This window comes from Palaemon carinicauda, chromosome 3 (genome assembly GCF_036898095.1).
Source record: "Palaemon carinicauda isolate YSFRI2023 chromosome 3, ASM3689809v2, whole genome shotgun sequence".
NCBI classification, from domain to species: Eukaryota; Metazoa; Arthropoda; class Malacostraca; order Decapoda; family Palaemonidae; genus Palaemon; species Palaemon carinicauda.
The window spans coordinates 148,889,227-148,906,925 of record NC_090727.1 but is presented as its reverse complement, the minus strand read 5'-3'; the positions used below and the strand labels follow the sequence as shown (position 1 = coordinate 148,906,925).

Sequence of the window (17,699 nt, the reverse complement as noted above, 5' to 3'; positions counted from 1 at the left end):
GGACCACCACTTCGCTGTCGAGGACCAGACGAAGGTGTTGTTTCTTGGGAAGAGCGAGACGTTTCAGGGTTAGAAGAACTGCCATGGCCTCTAGCACATTGATGTGAAAATGGCGGAACAAGGGAGTCCAAAGACCTTGAACTTTCTTGAGCTGAGAATAGCCGCCCCAACCTGATAGGGATGCGTCTGTGTGAATGATTAATTCCGGGGGCGGAAATCGAAGGGGAACTGACTTTGACAGACTGTTTGCTCTTGTCCAAGGAAGAAGTCTTTCCTGTAGAATGGGAGGAAGGCGGACTTTCCTGTCCCGGAGCTTCCGGTTCGCCCTCGAACGCCAGACACGATTGATATCTTTCAATTTTGCCTTCAGAAGGAGATCCGTCACTGAGGCAAACTGAAGGGACCCCAGAATCTTCTCTTGAAGCCGTCTGGAACTTACTTTGTCTTTGAGAAAGCGTTTGGTGTTCCTTGCAATCTCTAACCTCTTGGGTCTGGGAAGACACAGAGTATGAGATATAAGATCCCATTGCAGGCCGAGCCATTGGAACTTCGATTTTGGAAGAAGACGGGACTTCTTGAAGTTGATCTGGAAGCCTAGAGATTGAAGATAATGGATGACTTTGTGAGTGGCTTTTAGGCAATTTTGGGAGGTGTCTGACCAAATGAGCCAGTCGTCCAGATAGGCTACTACTTGAATCCCTTGATTCCTGAGTTCCTGAACAGCGACTTCTGCTAGCTTTGTGAAGATCCTTGGGGCAATGTTGAGCCCGAAAGGCATCACCTTGAAGGAGTAACTTTTGTCCCCTAAGCGAAAGCCTAGGTACGGACGGAAGTGTCTCGCTATCGGGACGTGATAGTAGGCGTCTGTAAGATCGATAGAGGTGGTGACGGCCCCACGGGGAAGTAAGGTCCGCACCTGCGAGACGGTAAGCATTCGAAACTTGTCGCATTGAATGGACAAGTTGAGAAGGGATAGATCTAGAATCACTCTTCTCTTGTCTGAATCCTTCTTCGGGACACTGAACAGCCGACCTTGAAACTTCAGATGTTTCGTTTCTTGTATGGCATTCTTTTGTAAAAGATCCTGGACAAATTCGACCAGGTCCGGAGTGGAATGTTGACGAAATTTGTTCGGAGGAGGAGGTCCTTGAATCCAACTCCACCCTAGTCCCTTGGAGATGATACTGAACGCCCAGGGACTGAACCTCCATTTGTTGCGGAAGGCATAGAGCCTCCCCCCTACCTGCTGCACCTCAGTATTGATTTGAGGAGTTGCCTCCACGTCCGCCTCGGAAGTTCTTTCCTCTGCGAAAGGCTCTTCCCCTGCCTTTGTTCTGGTTAGAGCCACGGTGGTAGCCTCTACCTCTACCATAACTCTGGGAAGAGCTATGAGCCTCGAAGGACTGGTTAAAGGCAGGGGAAGTGGCGGAGGCACCAGAAAGCTGGCTCTTAGGTAGCAGAACGGTGACATAGTCATCCGAAGGAGCCCGAGAGGTGGAAGGCTGTGCAGGGGCAACAGAAGATGGAGGAAGAGGCAGCAGGAAGTTGGATGAAGCACACTGTTGTTGCCTGAACTGGGTGGAGGTATATGGTCTAAGCTTCTTCCTACCCCGGGCTTGATAATTTGCGGGGTCATACTTGCGTTTAGGGGTCAAACCCCAACGGGCTTTAAGGCTCTGATTAACCCTAGTGGCCTCCGCCAAGACTTCCTCTACGAGATCCTCGGGGAAGAGATTTGAACCCCAACAGGAGGACCGGATGAGTTTATTAGGTTCATGCCTAATCGTCGCCTCAGCTAGAACATGCTTGCGACATCTGCGTTTAGCAGTAGCGAAGTCATACAAGTCATAATATAACGACTGTAACGTAGCCTTGTTGAGAGACTTAAAAATACTCTCCGTATCGTAAGTCAAGGCTATCGACTCCGTGGATGTGGCCAGGTTTAGAGTACGGCCCACACGTAGGCGGGAATCATATTCCTGTTTAATGAGAGATTCCGAGAGACGGGGAAGCTTCTCACTAAACAAGACTGAGGCACAGTCTGCTGCAAGCTTGCCGGAGGTAAAGGTGGTATGGACGTTGTCCCAACACTCAATACCTGAGGGAAGAAGGAGGGAGATTGGATCCACCTCTCGGATGGGAGGCAAGGGCTTCTCCTCCAGAGCATATTGAAAGGCAAGCTCTGCCACCTTATTGACGCATGGAGTCAAGGTGGTCTTGTCCATTAAGAACATCGTAAAGGAGCTTTTATGAGGCGTCAGCATGGTGTTAGTGCAGCCGATGTCATTCAAAAATCTGGCCCAAACAGATTGGGCTTGCTCCTTCGGGAAGATGACCGTCTCTTTGGGGACCTTGTCTAATCGGATTAAAGCTTCCTCGGTAAGTCTGGCATAACCATGAAATGGAAATGCCAGACCCGGAGGAAAGAATTCAAAGTCCTCTAGAGGACGAGTGCCAAGGCCCTCCAGAGTCAACATTCCATCTGAGAACGGGGAATGAAGAGCCATCCGCCAGGGGTTGTTCTTGGCAAACGGCGGGAGCTTAGAGGCATCCGGTATGAGAGAGCTTTGGACTCTCTCCGGAGCTCCTTGCTCTAAAGCCCCAATTCTCTGACCGAAGTTAGAGAACATCGTGTCCATCCTCGACTGCATCTCCGAAACCAACTTTGCCTGCATCTCCGACACGATGCGAAGCATAGCTGATTCGGAAAGGCCCGGGCTAGCAGCAGGAGGGGCGGAAGGAACTCCCGGGTCGTGAGACTTAGAGGAGGAACCAGAGGTCTTAGAAGACGGGTTCGTACCATGTTTAGAGCCATGAGAAGTCTTGTGAGGCTTGCGAGCTTTGGGTAAGGTCCTTGAAGTAGACTTATCCTTAGGGGGAACCGGGTATGAACGTTGAGACGAATCACGGTCCCCAGAAAATCCAAGAAAGGAAGAGCGATCAGAAGAAGAAGAAAGAGCGGGGCTGAGGATAGGAATCTCAGCGCCGGACACACCTGCCTCACTTACCACCCTACCTGTATCCGGCTCGTCTAGCAACATTGGTTCGACGTCCAGGTTCATGGAGGCAACATTGTCCTCCAGACCTCCGGGGGCGTCCGATGGATCTTGCTCTGGGTCGATGAGACCCGTTATAGTGGCATCAATGTGGGCAATGATGGGAGCTGCCACATGCCTAGCCACAGCAGCTGAAGACTTGGCATTGGGGTAAACCATGGTGCAGTAGTCCTCAGATAGGACGTACGGCCGCTTAGACTTTACATTCCGGGCAAACCCACCAATCCACACCTTCAGTGTGGCCCGAGCCGCAGACTTTTGCTCCGGGGATGCCTGAAATAATAGGGGGAATTATAAAAGGGAGACTCCCAATGGTCCTTCAAGACCATAGATATCTTACTAATAGTAAATAAAATAAGAAGGCAATATAGCCAACGGGACTCACCGAGTCAGATCCAAGGGTAGTGATGAGGTCGAAGCAAATCACACAGTTATCCGGGTGCCATACCACAACGTCTTCCAGTTGAACCCCACAAGGGGCGTGAGATCGGCAGACGGAGTGGCCACAAGGCTGGTGCAGAACAGCTGCACAGGCTGGCGTCAGACAATGCACCATCTGTAAAAAGAATAGTATATGAGAAACTGTAATTCTCTTAATTAGGGGTGGGTCTGGAGGACCCGGGCCTAACATAGGTCTAACACAAGATTAGAGCTTAACTGTACTATTCTTTAAGTGGCCTAACATAGGTCTAACACAAGAATAGAGCTTAACTGTACTATTCTTTTAAGTAGGGGCGGGTCCGGAGGACCCGGGCCTAACATAGGTCTAACACAAGATTAGAGCTTAACTGTACTATTCTTTAAGTAGGGGCGGGTCCGGAGGACCCGGGCCTAACATAGGTCTAACACAAGATTAGAGCTTAACTGTAAAAAATAAAAATAATTTTTTTTTTTTTTTTTTTTTTTTTTTTAATTAGGGGCGGGTCCGGAGGACCCGGGCCTAACATAGGTCTAACGCAAGGTTAGAGCTTAACTGTAATATTCTTACATAGGGGCGGGACCGGGGGTCCCGGGCCTAAACATAAGTCTAACTTGAAACTAAAGTATAGCCATCCATTCCGGTCAAGCCGGGAGCATAAAAAAGGATGCAATAACAAGGAATTAAGACACATAGTGTCTGATTTCCCGGGGTGGGGTAGACCCCGGGCCGGGAAATAAAGGTATATTCAATACCAATTCCTTTAGAGACTCCGGGGTAGTGAACTGTCATATATAATCATCATAGGAAATGTTATAAAATAATAGGGGGGCGGAACTGTAACTAAGAACTGCCAATCGAACCCGGAGGGTTTCGTATAACATAAGCCAGAATGAAAAGTGAATATAAAATAGGGTGCACCGGGATCCAACTCTGTTGACCGGTGGCCAACCAGACTAGACAGAGACTAAACCGCCGGGCCACCCGGAGGACAAAGTCCATAAACACTTAACTACCCCCTCTAAAAGGAGGGAAGGCAACGGTCCCTTAGTGGAGGGGGGAGAAGCCTAGCCTCCCACCTAGCTAGAGGGGGAGCGTGGGGGAGGATCACGTGATACAAGGCAGCAGGGCTACCAACTGACGATCCCCAACCAGACAGATCAAACGGAGTAATGGCACAAATATTCTTTATAAAAATAATAATAGCGTTAAATATATGAATAAACACATAGAAAATTTTTGGGCAAGGCATGCAACATAAATAATTAAATCACAAAAGACACACCTGATGGCTAAAATAACATTGCCGCCTTAGCACGGTCGGCAGCCATAGCGATACGTAAATGATATCGGCCCAAAAATTGAACCACGAGGATTCTAAACGCTAAATAATGAATATTCACAATAACAAATAATATTTGATAATAAAAATAATACACATAGTAACACCGCAAGTGAAAATTAAAAGCTCTCAAAAACAGGAGTACCAACTGTAGTGAAATCAAGCAAGATCGGTATGAACGAAGAGAATAAACTCCTATAATATAAATATTAAACGATCTAGGTTGCTCAAAACACAGTAAAACCCAGCTTGGTACTTAACTTAGACGGTGTCTCCTGGGAAACCGACGAAGAAGCCATAATTCACTAGAAAATATCCAAAAATCGAGAGCACTAGAAAAAGGCGGGTTACTTTGCACGTTGTGCTAAAAGGAGTTGCGTTCTGAGCGGATGCATTGTAGTAGTACCGAGTGAGGTTGAACGGCTCTCCTCTATTGGGGTTCTCTGTCGTGGATTAATCTAAATAGTGCGGGACCTCTGGAATATACGCCCAATTTTATACCGACACCAATAGGTGAGCGAGCTAGTTAACCTAGCACTCCTTTACATTTTTTCTCTGGTATATTTAGCAGTAAATTACCTAAGAATAAGTGCTAAATGGAGCTTATTCACTGGGCGGCACAGGTTCGAGCCCAGAAATATATATTTTTTTTTTTTTTTTTCCTGTGCTTAATTTGGTGCCAGCTCTTTGTTTGGCCTCTATTGGGTTACTGTGAATATTTATTTGAGTTTCTTCTGTTATATTGTTAATTTTCTTTGTTTTGTTTGGCTTGAGAGTTTTCCCAGTTCATGGGTTTTCATTCCCATTAGACATTTTTCGCATGATGTAATTGTGTGCCAGTCTTATTACATATTTTTTTCTTGTATTACTTAGAATTTAATTAGTGCTTATAGAAAATTATAAACCTTGGTGTTTTTCTCAATCCTGCTGCTTCCTGCCATGCCTTGGGGCTATGTTCAACTTGCTGATGTCTTCACTGGATAAAGACTGCTGTTTTTTATGTTTATATTGGCCTGGGCAACATTTTTTGCCTCAGCTGGTTGTAATTGGTCTGTGGATAAGTGTGGTTCCTTCCTCATTGCCCAATGGTCGTCACATGTGTAAGATACATCAAGTCTTAATTGGATTCCTCTTAGGACTCCACTTCAGTCCTAGATCTTCCTCATCCTTCATTTAAGGCGTTTGGTTACTTGATACTAGTAAAGGAACTATATGAACAAGAAAACTGAAGCTGCTTCTTGTGCTGCTATCTCATGTAATTCTCGAGATGCTCCTTACTAGTTGACATTTCGCCTTTTCAGTATCTTTGGTGATCACTACATGTGACTTTTCTTGCTTTGAAAAAACAAGCAAAATCTGGGACTTGCTTTGGAAGAACAAGAAAAAATCCGGAACTTGCTTTGAAAGAACAAGCAAAATCTGTGAACAGTGCTTCTTAGACTTTTCCAATATTGCAGTGGCCTATTGGAAATGTCCCTGCCTTGTGATCGCTGGACCGGCCACTCAAGCTCTATAGTTTCTTGTCGTGTTTCCAACCTCACCATACTTGTGACCTAAGTATGGGGGTTGGTTTATGGGGAAGCCTATAGGTTTACCTGTTCAGTCGTCAGCTATTGCCTGGCTCTCCCTTGGCGGAAAGGGTGCTTGGCCACTGATCATATGTATATAAAGTTAAGGGGTTTATCCTGCTAGCTAGGGCATTGTCACTATCCCTTGCCTTTACTATTCTTGAGCAGCCTTTACTGTATTGCAGTATTCATGGTCAGCATGCCAGTATTCAAGACCTTTCAGTTGCGTCCAGACAGTTTGATATTCTTTCAACCTCAGAAATTTTGGTTCCTAAAATGGGGCACCCATCTGAGTCCCTTATTACTGGTTATAAAAGGCCAATAATTTCGAAATGGGATGCCATTCCTAGGGCAAGAGGAATGGTATTATATAGTAGGAGTGAGTACCCTGCTTCTCATAAGTCCTGCTACGAATGTGGATGTCATGAGATTCAGGTAATAAAAGTTTGTGACAGGCCTAACAACTTCTATTTGTGTTCGATCTACTGGAATCCTGACTTGTATGATTCTATCTTTGATTGTCTACTTACCATTATGGCTAAGATACAAGATGATACAAAGGCCTCTCTTGTTTTTGTTGGTGATTTCAGTGCCCTCCACAGGGAGTAGTTAAATTTGGTTTCTCCTACTGGTTGCCATGTTTTTAGAGTTTTGTACTTTGCCTAATTAGGCTATGAGCAAATCATAAATGAAGCTACTCATAGGTCTGGTAACTGTTTGGACGTAGTATACACTGACTTCTCTAACCTTATAACAAACATGGTTTGTTCTCCAGTCATCCCGACTGTGACAAAATCACTCAGACTTATGACTCGCAAACTTTTTATGGTGAGCAACGAGTTGACCATTTCATAGTGTAGCTAACAATGAATAAATATAGAACTTAACTAAAACTTATACTAAAAAGCTGAATGTTTTTCATATAGCCACAGGAACGGATGATGTATTTGAGTCATCGGATCCTCAGACGCTTAATAAAGACTATTGTTGAATAGTACACAAAGCATAATTTGCCTCACTCAATTTGGGGTGCCAAAAAAAAATTCACAAAACGAGTAACATTTTTATTTTTCTTGCAGTAAAGTTCTTGACACAGGAGTGGAAAACCACTTTCATTTAATGTCACATTCAATTCTCTTCTTGATAGGTTAGTGAATTGTTGCTCTTTTTTTTTAATGCTTCAGTTAATGGCCATTAAAACAAGTTAAGTACTGAAGACTGACATGATGGAAAAGGTTTCCTATACATATACAGTAGATTGGTTTACTTACAGTATATGTGAGCCAATGGCAGTGCTGCATTTAAGGGTTAACTGGTCACCTGTAACTCTGGTCTTGAGTCACAGCTATGATGTCCTTTTCCCTTCTTTTATACCAGTAGTTTGTATAACCCTCTGGTTTTGTATCATTTTTATTTGAATATCTTCTTTCTTTACTTTTATGACTTCACTTTTCTTTTGCTTTTAAATTTTCTGTATAATTCTGATTTTATTTCCTTTTATCCATTTACACCATTTACTTATATGTTTTGCTTGATGTCTATACAAAATATTTAAATGCAATGTTTGTAAATTACGCATGAAAATATCGATGAACAGTTCCGTCACAAGATATGGTACTTTGAATTAAGTAGTGGATAAGGATTTTACATAGTTGTTGCATTTGCTCATAACTCTATTAGATTCTCCTTTATTAATCTGTAAATTTTCTGTTTCAGCATGAAATGATCCATGCGTATTTGTTTGTTACTGCCAATAATAGGGATCGTGATGGTCATGGTCCAGAGTTCCACAAGCATATGTATAGAATCAATGGAGTCGCAGGAACTAAAATATCGGTTAGTCATAGAATATTTCTTCTTATTTCTGTCATGTTATATGTGTAATATGCTCATGGAACTTATTGTGCTTTACAAAGAGAGAAGGAAAATTTTATTATTTTTTATTTAGAGGGAAAGTAATGTGTAGTATACTAGAACTGTAGATTATATAATGGAATCTTTTAAAATTATTATAAGAATTTTAGTTTTTTAAACCCCCTGCATTATTATTTCAGGTGTATCATTCATTCCATGATGAAGTTGATGTCTATCGCCAGCATATTTGGCAATGCAATGGACCATGTCGACAAAGGCGGCCATACTTTGGCTTGGTGAAACGAGCCATGAACAGAGCTCCAGGACCTAGAGATCCATGGTGGCAGCAGCATCAACAGTCATGTGGTGGAACGTACACTAAGATTCAAGAGCCTGATGGATATGGAATTAAGAAAAAAAAGAATGGTTTGGTTGCTGGTAAGAATATTCATGTATAGTAAAATATTGTAATTTACTTTTAGGTTAGCAAATGTTCCCCGATTAGCTTCTGAAAAAATTAACTTTTATATTTTCAAGTTTTATATCATAGTCTTTATTAGACTTTTTGGGTGAGAAGGTAGTAAACTTAGCTATAGTGATGACATCTATAGTAGCTCATGTTACAACAGTATTATGTACTTAAATTACACTGGAGTTTAAAGTTTTGTGCACAGCCTTAACTAGTAAGTATTTTGCTATTTCTGCTACATATTATATAGTTTATTTCATTCGTTGCTATACCTTAATTAAATAAGAAAATTATCCTTTATAATAGAAATTTCCCTGACAAAGCTTGGTAACCGGGCCATTGATAGTGAAATTCAGGGTAAGGGTTCAGCTGCTGAATCAGGATACGAATCCAACTGGTCCCGCCTCAGCTTCTTGACAAGTCTATGTGCTGTGTGATCTCTGTGGACTTTCCTGTAAAAGGCTAGAACAAGGAATCCAATATTATATACATCTATCTATCTACCAGGGCACTTCCCCCAAATTTAGGGGATAGCAGCTTGACGAAGGATTCAGCTGAGTTTGGTTGGCACTGCTAGGGTGCAACAACCCACCCTCTCCTGTTATCCAACACAATGAAGCTTCATATGCTGAATCCCCTATTGCCGCTACCTCGGCGGTCACCAATGCGATCAAAGGACTTGCATCACAATCGCTCTCTATTTATTCCCATTTGTAGCCTACTCTTTTGCCTCTCTCACATCTATCCTCCTATCACCCAGAGCTTTCTTTACTTCATCCATCTACCCAAAACTTGGCCTTCCTTTTGTATTTCTCCCATCAACTCTTGCATTCATCACTTTCTTCAGCAGACTGTTTTCTCTTCTCTCTAAATGGCCAAACCACCTCAACACATTCATATCCACTCTAGCTGATAATTCCTACTCGATTGGCCTCTTCCATGAGACCTTCAAGTAGTAGCGTAGGCCCTTGAATTGTTGGTCAACCCCGGTCCTCGAGAGATGGTATTGTTTCCCCTAGAGGAGCAGGTCCACCTCTCCCCCTGGATGAGCCCTTGTGTATTTCTCCTTTTGTAAAGGTGTGGTCATCCTTGGGGCTTCCAGGTCCACCCTCCAAGGACTCCTTGCTGCAACTCATCATCCATGGTGCTAGTGTGCAGCCTTTGTCGACTTCGGAGGTGGATCCTATGTCAGACATCAACGTAGTGGTGTCTGAGGCTTCTGCTGCTGCTGTTGCCGACGTCCCTGCCTCTTTAGACTCTTCAGCTGTTGCTGCCGATTGCGCTTCCCCCGTTCCTGATCATCCTTTGAGGGGGAAGCAAAGTCTTTCGTCTGTCTCCAGCAAGTGTTTCTCCTCCTTTGAGGAGTTCACTCATAGAGACTCCTCTGCGCAGGACTGCTGCTTATAAAGGTCAGCTTGCTGATCCACCGGCCCCCAGAGGGAGGTTCATCAGTACTACGGAGTGACCTCCAGTTACCGTTGGAAATGCTGGCGAACTAAAAAGGCTGCTCTCATCTCTAGATATATGCGCTGGTATCTTTCAGACTAGAACCAAGGGACTGAGACTGTGTGATGCAACAGGTTATTATTATTATTATTATTATTAAATTATTATTAAATGCTAAGCTACAACCCTAGTTGGAAAAGCAGGATGCTATAAGCCCAGGGGCCCCAACAGGGAAAATAGCTCAGTGAGGAAAGGAAACAAGGAAAAGTAAAATATTTTAAGAATAGTAACAACATTAAAATAAATATTTCCTATATAAACGATAAAAACTTCAACAAAACAAGAGAAAGAGAAACTAGATAGAACAGTGTGCCTGAGTGTACCCTCAAGCAAGAGAACTCTAACCCAAGACAGTGGAAGGCCATGGTACAGAGGCTATAGCACTACCCAAGACTAGAGAACAATGGTTTGATTTTGGAGTGTCCTTCTCCTAGAAGAGCTGCTTACCATAGGTAAAGAGTCTCTTCTACCCTTACCAAGAGGAAAGTAGCCACTGAACAATTACATTGCCGTAGTTAACCCCTTGGGTGAAGAAGAATTGTTTAGTAATCTCAGTGTTGTCAGGTGTATGAGGACAGAGGAGAATCTGTAAAGAATAGGCCAGACTATTCGGTGTCTGTGTAGGCAAAGGGAAAGAACCGTAACCAGAGAGAAGGATCCAATATGGTACTGTCTGGCCAGTCAAAGGACCCCCTAACTCTCTAGCGGTAGTATCTCAACGGGCGGTTGATGCGTGTCTGTAGAGCATTAAGTTCGAAGGAGGGACGAGCAGATCTAGTCCTTTGAGGAGGTTCTCCTCTGCCACCCACCACTGAAGATCCATTACTTGGTCCTGTCCTACAGGGACTAAGATGTCTCGGGAGCCGGAGTGCTGGTTCCATACTGACTTCACCTGCCATTGCCGGGATCTTGTCCAAAGGTGGCCGTTTGGGAACAAGATGAATCAGGGAAGCTATGTGGCCAAGGAGGCACATCTACTGCAGGGCTGGAAGATCTTCCCGGCTGAGGAAGTGTCTTCCCACCTCTCAGCCTGTGTACTCTGTCGTCTGATGGAAAGACTTTCTGGAGGTTGGTATCTATAATCATACCGAGATAGACCAGTCTGTGATAGGGGAGCAGTGACGACTTCTTGAGATTCATTAACGTCCCCAGATCCTGACAAAACTCAAGAAGCATGTCTCGGTGATGAAGAAGGGTCATCGCCGCGTCTGCTAGAGTCAGGGTATCGTCGAGGTGTCTTTAGGGGACTGTCCGCTATGTCCTCCATTTTTTTTTTTTCCTAATTATTCAAAAATACTCCATTTCTATATATGTTTTAGACATATATAATACCTTCATCATATAAAAAATTCAAATCATTTGATAAAATTTTTTTCGATTTATTAGCAAAAATCAGGATTTTAAAAATATTGGGGTACATTTTTCTCCACTAATATGACACCAGTTGTATTGAAAATCATACCATCAAAACTTCTCTATAAATCGAATAATTCTGTGTGACATATTTTATTTTCCTTTTTTTCTTTTAATGAATTTTGCTTAATTTTCTTCATCTAGACGTAAAATAATCATGAAAAAAAAGAGAAAAAGGAAAATCAAAATTCTGTTACACAAAATGTGGGATTTTTAATCCTCTTTTCCATATCTTTCTCTAAAATCGAACAATAAATGAGAAAAATGTTCCTAAGTATGAATATGTTTTTGAATTATGAGCTCCCAAAGATTTGCTCTAAATTTTTGCCTTTTTTCTTAAAAAATTCAAGATAACTATCATACTAACCCTACTTTGTACTTATGTTATTTATTCATACATGAAGGCTCCCTAAACGATGCATTTAAACCCTAAGTTTACTAATACACTTGGTGTAAGGATGTCATGAGTTGCCAGCGGCCTCTCATTATTGCCAGAGTTTTAGTTAGAATGTTCCAGCTGTGTACTCTATATATTTCATGTTTTCCTCTCTCTTTGGTTCCTTTTTGTTGCTCTCTGCTTACTTTTTGTTCTTTCTTTGACCTTAGGTAACATTGGCCTTGCTATAAAGTTCACGAGGACCTTGTGAAAACACAAGGTACATACGCAATGCCAGTAAACAAACACACATGCAACGTAACTTCTATACGTCTTTGGAAGCTCTGGCTTTTCTTCACGTAGATCGTAGTTTACATTCGCTTATCCTCTACCAATGCATTCCATCTCTGACAGACGTACGAGATTTCAAAATTTAAGTGAAAAGATCGCTATATATATGTAAAAGTAAACACGAAAGACAATTCTGTCAAACTCAGTCGTGCAGACGACACAGTAATGATGACGTGATCATATAAAGACCGCTTTATCTTCATTTTTTATAAAAATAATTGGCTGAAACTTCTGGAGAGCATGTACGATATGTTTCTGTATATATAGAAACAATAAAACTATTTTCAATTTCTGAGTTATGTCAATACACCATAGTGGACAATCCCCTTAAAAGGCGAATGCTGTTCTTGTGAGCCCAGGATGACACTAGGGTGGACTCCCTCGTGAAGACCTGAGGTGCTGTTGCAAGACTGAAGCAGAGAACTTTGAATTGGTGATGTTTGTTCTGGTGTATGAGTCTGAGATACTCCCTTGAAGACGTATGGATTGGGATCAGGAATTATGAGTCCTGGAGATCCAGTGTGCACATGAAGTCCCTTGGCCTTACTACCTAGATGTCTGTGTCTGCCGTCTCCATCCTGAACAGAGTTTGCAGAACAAACTTGTTCACCAACTGACGTCAGGTCTGGGGTATCCTTCGGGAGGCCTGGAAGAGGAGAACGCCTCTTGGTGGAATGGCGTTTTGGAGCGTGGCAAGCTTTAGGGGACAATCTCTTGGGCATGAGAAGGTCCTCCTTGGTTGTCCGTAGCGGAGGATCGGGAGATATTGGAACGGCCGTGGACTGTTTGAGGGTTCCTTAAACCCTTCTGGGAAGGGGATCTGCTTACTGCTAGATGTAACAGTTACGGAGGCTGTTGCCAGAGGCGTTGGGCTCGCGATCACTCTTGAAATCAGGGCTGCAGCACATGAAATGCTCGTAAAATTGGCCGATTCACGCATGAAATCAGCCAATTAACTCGTCAAAGGGCGCAATACACAGGCAGATGTATCTGTTTCACAAGTGATTGTCGGCGAGTGAGGAGGAGGAAGCCTTGGGGGCCTCTGTATCACTACAGGGCTACAATTGCTTGCTGGAGGCGGTGAAGGAATCCTCTGGATGGGAGCAATTCTGAGGTCTTTTTGCCTTCAGGAGGACCCTGGGGGAGAGAGATCTCTCTTCGACTTTTTTCTCCTGCGACGCCCAAATTTCTTCCACTGGGAGGCAGGCCACTCCCTAAAATTCACAGGGTGAACCCTGCTTGCAGTGACGCCCCCTGCAGGTCGGGCGCAGCAAATCAGGGTTGGTCTAAGTCGGCAACATGAAGGTGCCGCATGAGCTCCCTTCGCGACCAGGGCTGGTACACATGGAGGCATTAAAGAGAACAGTCGGACCTGAAAAAGAAAAGGGAATTTTCGTAAAGCAGTAGTCGGAATGGCCAAGCCTTGAGGAGGAGAGAGCGGACATGTCCAGTCTCTACAAGGCTAAAGAAAATAGTGATGTTGATCACCAATGAGTGAGTAGATATAGGTGGCCGGGTACCCCCAGCTACCCCGTACCCTACCCACTATAGTGATTAGGTTGGTTGCCAACTAGCATTAAAAATCTAATGGCTAACCTTCCAGCTTTGTCAAAAGATAATCCCAATAAATAATGTAAGGTTTGTTAGTGAAGGAACAAACAAGTTTCTTTCTCTCAAGGAAATTTTTGAAGTCCTGTGTCTTTCTGTTCCCTAATGGATAAGCCTCATTAGGATTATGGCCTTGTTAGAGAAATTGATTCTTTTCCCAAGGTGGAAAAAGAATTTTCTTGGCATAATTTTTAGACACAAACTTGGATCCCAAATTAGTTCTGCCACCTCTAGGTCAGGGCATTCTGAGTTTGAAGCAACACTGGCCCTAGTACAGGATATTTCTTTTGTATATTATGTTGTATTGAATTCCCTGTTCTACCGTTAACAGGAAAGTTCTGGGGGAGCATACATCAGTCTAACCCCCAGAAGATATAAAACCTACTGATCATTAACTCGCATTAAGGCATTTAAGAATTTTAACATTTTCGCTTTCATACATTCATAAACGTAAACATTACTCATCATCCATTTGTAAAATAATTCCATTAAAAAATTTGAATTTTGTTAACTGATAATTTACTTTTTAAAGACCGTAATGGGGTTCAATCACAGTTTCTCCAAAAATCTGTCGACAAGATTAAAAGTGAAGGTAATTTTCTCTTTGCTAATAAATTGTAAGTAGTGCACAATTTTATCTATACCCTTCCATATTGTTTTTCTTTTATTCTCTTTCATGTCATTGTTGAGCTTTGAATGTATAGTACAGTATATTTACTATTTTTCCTTCATTGCCTCATACAGCATTTATTTAACAAACAAAGACTGTGTGGTATTAAACATTTAATAATGAACAGGTTTCTTGTACACCTTGTAAATTTTGTTTTTCTATTTCTTACAGGTAAGGAAACAGCAAAAAATAATGACATCCGCAAGTTCTTTGGAGGAAAAGGAAAATCTTTGACAAATGGCTCGGTTTCTACAGGAAAGAAAAGGTCAAAAGATGAGAGCAATCCTCACATGAAGGAAAATAAACCAAGTTATGGTGGAAAGCCATTGAATGTAGGTAATTTGGATATTGAAAATAACAGAGGGAATGCTAGTTCTAGTAAAATGAACAATATCCATGGCTTCGGAAGTACTGGTACTGGAACAGTAAAACATGTAAATGTGAATAATGCCAGCCGTTCCCAGGTTCATGGATTTAGTGGTAATTCTCCAGTCAAGAAAAAACCACGTGTTAGTGCTGGTAGTGGTAGTAATGTAAGTACTGGGCCGCCTCGGCCAGGTATGGGTTTGGCTGTAAAGAGTGGCAGCAGCTCTAAAACTATTACAGTGAAAGGGAAAACAGTGAGCAAAGCCCAGAGTGAGGCAGAAAGTGCAAAACCTCCTTCACAGACAACTTTTCAAGGTCAAGGCCATGCATTAGGAGGAGGTAGTGGAGTGTCTCGCTTGCTCTCTCTTTACAGTTCATCCTCTCCTTCTGGTGGTAGCAAAGCACATCCTTCTAATACCAGTCAAAAAGATGATGAGCAAGTTAACAAAAAATCAAGTGAAAAGTCATTTAGATCACAAGCTCAAAATATAATGGGAAAGTGCCCAGTTTGTAATAAAGATATTCCAGAAACTGTACTTAATAAACACATAAATGATTGTATTGGAGAGTTTGATGATGATGATGATATGGATGAATGGGATACAAGTACTCCTAATGTAAATGGTGCTGTTGGCGGAAGCATGAAGAAAATGGATCGAATATCAATTTCAAGTGATGACAGTGATGATCTTTTTACTGGAATAAGGAATACCCAAACAACCTCATCTAAGAACATAAAGGAAATGGATCAGATATCAGTTTCTAGTGATGACAGTGATGATATTTTTACTAGCTGTGAGAAGGGTCCAGCAACCTCGTCTAAGCGTTTGCCAACTGAAAGTTCTGGGAGTGATGAAACTTTCCCATGCCCAGTGTGTGGTGATCATTTTACACAGGCGCTAATGAATGAGCATTTAGATACACATTTTTAACATTGTAGTAATATCTTTTATAATTGACCAAATTAAAAAAAAATATATAGTATTAAGAGTGAAGATATGTGCTTGATTCTAAAATTTTCTGCCATAGTGTGATGAAAATACAAAATGGCTGTGGGTGTATCATCTTTATAAAGGTTTTATCAAATAAAGATATACAAACCTCCAATTTGAACTTCATTCATATGAAGTAAAACCCACATCATTAGCTGAATCAATCTCTTTCATACAAATGAACAACCAAGTAAGAATTTGCCATTATTTGACTATTGTATATATGTATATACATACTGTAGGGAACTCATTCAATATTTTTAGCTAGTGTCTTTTGATGTCATTGACACATTATACATAGTATTTTTCTAAAATATTTTTCTGTGTTCTTCCCTTTTAGATCATACCCTCATTGTGTGCTACATGAGTAATGGAAGGAGCTTTGATGCTAGGTACAGAGCTACGATCACCTTTTACTCACCGCAAGTACCACATTTAAACCTCCTTGTAGCTTAGTACTATTCCATGAGTAGGCGGTTGCACTGGAGGAAACGCCCCAGTTACAGGTTTTCAGGTTATTACAACTGGTTGTGTCACTCTGCAGGTTGCCTACCACTATCTTTTCCTAATTAAATTTTATAATGCTAAATGAATATGGTAATCGTCTACTCAGGGCCTTTTATTACTTTAATAGCACTTTGACATTTTTTTTTTGGCTGTTAGAGACGTTTTTGTTGTCAGCAATCTAGGGAGACTTTTGCTCTCATGTTTCCAACATGGACTAGACTTTAGTACTGTAAAATCAGGCCTCTGTTGTCGCAGTTTTGATAATCTATATGTTTAGCTTCGTGAATTATTTCAAACGAGTTTTATTTCTGCGCTGACTTTCAAGGTGTCATCTCGGATAGGATTGCTGCGCACCATGACATTCTTGTTTCCCTACTTTTCTTCATTTTTTACCTCTTAAGATTCTTTCTGAGATAAAGGAAAAATTTTGAAGACACTGATATTTCTTGTTAGATGAAGATTGTAACATGATTTTTTAGACATGGACATGAATTGATTGAATTGAATTGAATATGGGATTTAGGCATTAAGCCAAGCACTGGGGCATCAAAGGCCATTCAGCGCTATATAACAAAAATCATTCAATCATATCTGTACACTCACACCATTTAGTATCATTTTAACCTTTAATACAAATCGTAACACTTTCATACAATAAAATCTAGATGTGAAATAAATAGCGATTAAAAGGGTAAAATAAATAAATAAATTAATAAAATCAATTATAGCTCGTAATATAACCCAATACTTTGTATAAATTTTCTCAAGTTCAGGGTATTACAGTTTTCCCCCAGTATATCTCTTAACGGTTTGTCCTGGAGTAAATGTGTCCTCCTCTGGAGATTAAAAACAGGACAATCGACTAAAATATGTTTAACATCCATTGTCACTTGACAGGTATTACAAAGAGGGGCCTGTCTCCCTTCCCCACTCTTCATTAAATAATTGTGCGTTGCATGTGTATGGCCAATACGCAGCCTAGTTAAAATAATTGTATCCCTTCTACTTGTAGAATTACAACATGACCATTTATCCACCAATGGGTGGATTTGTTTCAATTTTGTATTGGTGGTCAGTTCAGACCATCGAGCTTGCCACTTATTTTTACAGTAAAGATGAATCTCACTTTTAAGATCTTTGTAAGGAATACTCAAGGGGGATGGATTACTTAGCCCTGAAGCTTCCTTTGCTGCCTTATCAACT

General features: G+C 41.7%; 1 protein-coding gene across 1 annotated transcript in view; it reads left to right on the top strand.

The window, feature by feature from the left end:
- Positions 1–16,196, top strand: part of LOC137638623 (DNA-dependent metalloprotease dvc-1-like) — a 47,987-nt gene extending 31,791 nt beyond the window's left edge. The window contains exons 5-7 of the mRNA XM_068370876.1: positions 8,101–8,220; positions 8,439–8,676; positions 14,803–16,196. Of these exons, the coding sequence (XP_068226977.1) occupies positions 8,101–8,220; positions 8,439–8,676; positions 14,803–15,929 (1,485 nt within the window). The 3' untranslated portion in view covers positions 15,930–16,196. The remainder of the gene's footprint in view (positions 1–8,100; positions 8,221–8,438; positions 8,677–14,802) is intronic.
- The last annotated feature ends 1,503 nt before the right edge of the window (positions 16,197–17,699 follow it).